Source organism: Micropterus dolomieu, linkage group LG13 (genome assembly GCF_021292245.1).
Source record: "Micropterus dolomieu isolate WLL.071019.BEF.003 ecotype Adirondacks linkage group LG13, ASM2129224v1, whole genome shotgun sequence".
In the NCBI taxonomy this organism is placed as follows: Eukaryota; Metazoa; Chordata; class Actinopteri; order Centrarchiformes; family Centrarchidae; genus Micropterus; species Micropterus dolomieu.
This window is the reverse complement of record NC_060162.1, coordinates 335,501-339,568: the sequence shown is the minus strand read 5'-3', so window position 1 is coordinate 339,568 and position 4,068 is coordinate 335,501. Positions and strand designations below refer to the sequence as shown.

Genomic DNA, 4,068 nt, shown 5'->3' with positions numbered 1-4,068 from the left:
GCTGTAGAGCAGCGGCGCCAATGGGCGAGCGAATGTGAGAGCAGCAGAAAGTGATGGTGAAAGTAAGCAGAGGAAAATATTAACATGAAGTTGTCAGGTTACAGCTCTGTCCTGTACACATACTGTACATCGCGATAGTTAAATTAAAATAAAAAGATCGAATGGCAGTTAAAAAGGAGTAGCTGAGGTTAAAACAAATGGGATGCAAATAGTCTCTTTTAAACTAATGAGGATTTTAATTTTACAAATAAAATGCTTGGTAATTATAGGCAACAAGAACCACCTCTCTTCTTTATGTTTATGTTAATGCATTCATATGTAAAAAGTTGGCAAAATAAAGACATGAAAGGCAAACTAGAACAATTCTATCTGTAATGATTCAGAGGTCATATTAAATAACTAAATTACTAATCCCAGATCTAATGGGTAAAATTCCTCCCCAGTAGACTTCTTTAGCAAAATTAGCTTTTGCCTGTAGTATACTCAGATTCTGAACTAGATTTTCCAAATTTTTATTCACAGATGTGGTAATAATAATAGTCCAAACTGAGGTGGAGTTGTATATTTCTTTATTGGAAAGCAAAAACTTTTCTTGAGGGAGGACCCCAAAATCCCCCACCCAAATTTCTATGCTTACATACATGTTGTATTAGTGTTATACAGCCACATATAAAGCAGGGCGCACTTTGCAAGCACACACAAAAAATTTTTTTGCTGCTACAACTCCATCCTGCATAGAGCATGCTTGGAATTGGAGCGGCGCTGGTGGAGCGTCCGTGGTAGTTTGAGCCATACTGGTGGAGAGTGGAGCAGCTGTGGTGGTTGGAGTGGTGCTCGTGGGGGTTCGAGCAGCACATTTAGCTGGAACAGCACTTGTTGTTGGAGTGGCTCTAATTGGGGTTGGAGCGGTTGTGGTGGTTGGAGCAGTGCTTGTGGTGGTGCTTGTAGATGAAGCACCTCTTATCGTAGGAGCGGCAGTGGTGGTGGCTGCTGCGGCTGTGGGGGTTGTAGCAGTCTTTGTGGAGTTTAAAGTGGCACTGGTGGTTGGAGCAGCTGGGGAGGTGATTGGAGAGGACCCTTTGGTTGGAACAGCACTGGTATTTGTTGGAATGGCTGCGGTGGCTCGAAGGGTGCTCGTGGTGGTTGGAGAGACACTTGTACTCTATGAGTAACTTGTAGTCGGAGCGGCACTGATAGTGGTCGGAGCTGCACTGGTAGTTGCAGCAGTGCTAGTGGTGGTTGGAGAGGCGCTTGTGTTGGTTGGAGCAGTGCTCATGGAAGTTGGAGCAGCGCTAGTAGTTGGAGCGCCACTTGTAGTGGTTGGAGCGGCTGTGTTGGTTAGAGGCATGCTCGTGGTGGTTAGAGCGGTGTTTGTAGTGGTTGGATTGTTGCTTTTAGTGGGAGCGGTGCTCGTGGTGGTTGGAGTGGTGCTTGTGGTTGTAGCGGCACTGGTGGTGGTTGGATTGTCGCTTGTAGTGGGAGCGGTGCTCGTTGTGGTTGGAGTGGTGCTTGTGTTGTAGCGGCACTGGTGGTGGTTGGAGCTACTGTGGTGGTTGGAGCAGTTGGAGTGGGGGTTGTAGTTGGTCCAGTGGACGTGCTGGTTGGAGCACTTGTAGTTGTAGCGACACTGGTAGAGGTTGTAGGGGTGATCATGGTGGTTGGAACTGTAGTCAAAGTTGTTGAAGCGGTGCTTGTGGTGGTTGGAGCTGCGGCTGTGGTGGTTGGAGAGGTGCTAGTGGTGGTTGCAGCAGTGCCCGTGCTGGTTGGAGCGCCACTTGTAGTTGGAGCTACAAGTGTCAACCACTGGGGGTGGTTGGAGTGGCTGTGGTGGTTGGAGCAGTGCCCATGCTGGGTGGAACAGTGCTTGTAGTTGGAGCGGTACTCATGGTGGTGGTGGTGGTTGGAGCAGCGCATGTAGTTGAAGTTTTGGAGCGACTGTGGGGGTTGTACCAGTCTTTCTGGCGTTTTCCAACTACAAGCGTATCTTTAAAGTGCTCGTGGTGGTTGGAGTGGCGCTTGTAGTTGGCATTGCTGTGGTAGTTGGAGCATTGCTCATGCTGGCTGGAGTGGCACTGGTGGTTTTTGGAGCGGCAGTGGTGGTGGTTGGAGGGGTGGTGGTGGTGGTTGGAGCAGTACTCAAAGTTGTTGTGGTGGTTGGACCTGCGGTGGTTGGACCTGCGGGAGTTAGACCTGCGCTTGTAGTTGGAGCAGTGCTTGTGGTGGTTGGAGCTATGTGTTTCGTGGTTGGAAAAGTGCTTGTGGTGATTACAGCAGTGTCCGTGCTGGTTGGAGTGGCACTTGTAGTTGGAGATACAAGTGCCAACCACTGGGGACGGTTGGAGCGACTATGATGGTGGTTGAAGTGGGGCTTGTATTTGCAGTTGGTGTGGTAGTTGGAGCATTGCTCGTGCTGGTTGGTGCGTATTTGGACGGGCACTGGTTGTGATTGGAGTGGTACTTGTAATTGGAGTGGGGGGTGGTGATGGCGCATAGATAAAATGCTTGCCTTTGGTGTGGAGACCTGGGTTCGATTCCCACTGTGAGACATCCACCATTGTGTCCCTGAGCCCCTGAGCAAGACACTTAACCCCTCGTTGCTCCAGAGGCATGCGACCTCTGACATGTATAGCAATTGTAAGTCGCTTTGGATAAAAGCGTCAGCTAAATGAATAAATGTAAATGGGGTTCCTGTGGTAGTTATAGTGCTCGTGTTGTTTGAAGCGGCATTGGTGGTTGTTGGAGCGGCAGTTTTTGGAGTGCTTGTAGTTGGAGACGCACTGGTGGAGGTTGGAGGGGTGCTCGTGGTGGTTGGGGAAACACTTGTACTTTCTGCATCGCTTGCAGGTGAATGCAGTTTGAGTTGCTGTGGTAGTTGGAGCAGCTCTCGTGCTGGTTATAGCAGCGCTTGTAGTTGGAGGAGTACTGGTGGTTGATGGAGGAGCACTTGTGGTGGTTGGAGCGGCTGTGGTGGTTGGAGCGGCAGTTGTGGTAGTAAAAGCAGTGGCTGTGGTTGGAGCAGTGCTCGTGGTGGTTGGAGAGGCTGTAGTGGTGGAGGCGGTACTCGTGGTGGTTGGAGTGGCGCTTGTAATTGGTGCGGCAGTCTTGCTTGTTGCAGCAGCAGAACTAGTGTTGTTTGGAGCGGCTGTGGTACTTGTGTGTGTTGGAGTTGGTTGGAGGTTCAGGTGAGTTCCGAACAATACCTTAATTATGCTGCTGTAGACCTAGACTTCTTGGGTACTTTACATGATAAACTGAGCTCCTCTCTGCTCCTCCTTCTCTCCCTCTGTATGCAACCTGATCCCATAAATACATTTTACTAACTTGAACAACTAGTCTTGTGCTTTCTTATCACTCTCCTCTCCTCCTATCGCTCTCTGTAGGTTTTCTGACTCTGGAGCTGTGGAGTCTGGTTCTGTGGTTGCGAGTCACCTGCTACCCCCGTGTTCCTGCTTGACCACCTCTGCTACAATTTATATTACTAATGCTGTTGTTATTTTTATTATTATTATTTTCATGAACATTACTACCATTATTCTTTCAGTCGGTACCAACATCACCTTTACTGTCTGTACCTCTGTGTTTATACATCCCTTTCTCCCTCACTGTCTCTCTTTCATGCCCTTTGGTGGTTGGAGCAGCGCTTGCTAGATAATGTGTAGGCCTCTCCCCCTTAACCCCCATCCCTTTCTCCCTCTTTATGCCGATCTCTCTTTCATGCCCTTTGGTGGTTGGAGCAGCGCTTGCTAGATAATGTGTTGACCTCTCCCCCTTACCCCCCATCCCTTTCTCCCTCTTTATCACTGTCTCTCTTTCATGCCCTTTGGTGGTTGGAGCAGCGCTTGCTAGATAATGTGTTGACCTCTCCCCCTTACCCCTCATCCCTTTCTCCCCCTTTATCACTGTCTCTTTTTCATGCCCTTTAGTGGTTGGAGCAGCGCTTGCCAGATAATGTGTAGGCCTCTCCCCCTTACCCCTCATCCCTTTCTCCCCCTTTATCACTGTCTCTTTTTCATGCCCTTTAGTGGTTGGAGCAGCGCTTGCCAGATAATGTGTTGGCCTCTCCCCCTT

The 4,068-nt window shown here is 49.3% G+C and overlaps 1 protein-coding gene across 1 annotated transcript in view; it reads right to left on the bottom strand.

Moving 5' to 3' along the window:
• Positions 1–890: 890 nt before the first annotated feature.
• The window catches only part of LOC123982158 (mucin-5AC-like), a 9,794-nt gene continuing 6,616 nt past the window's right edge, over positions 891–4,068 (bottom strand). The window contains exons 7-10 of the mRNA XM_046067573.1: positions 2,827–3,105; positions 2,137–2,345; positions 1,328–1,712; positions 891–1,229 (exon numbers count right to left, since the gene is read on the bottom strand). Of these exons, the coding sequence (XP_045923529.1) occupies positions 891–1,229; positions 1,328–1,712; positions 2,137–2,345; positions 2,827–3,105 (1,212 nt within the window). The remainder of the gene's footprint in view (positions 1,230–1,327; positions 1,713–2,136; positions 2,346–2,826; positions 3,106–4,068) is intronic.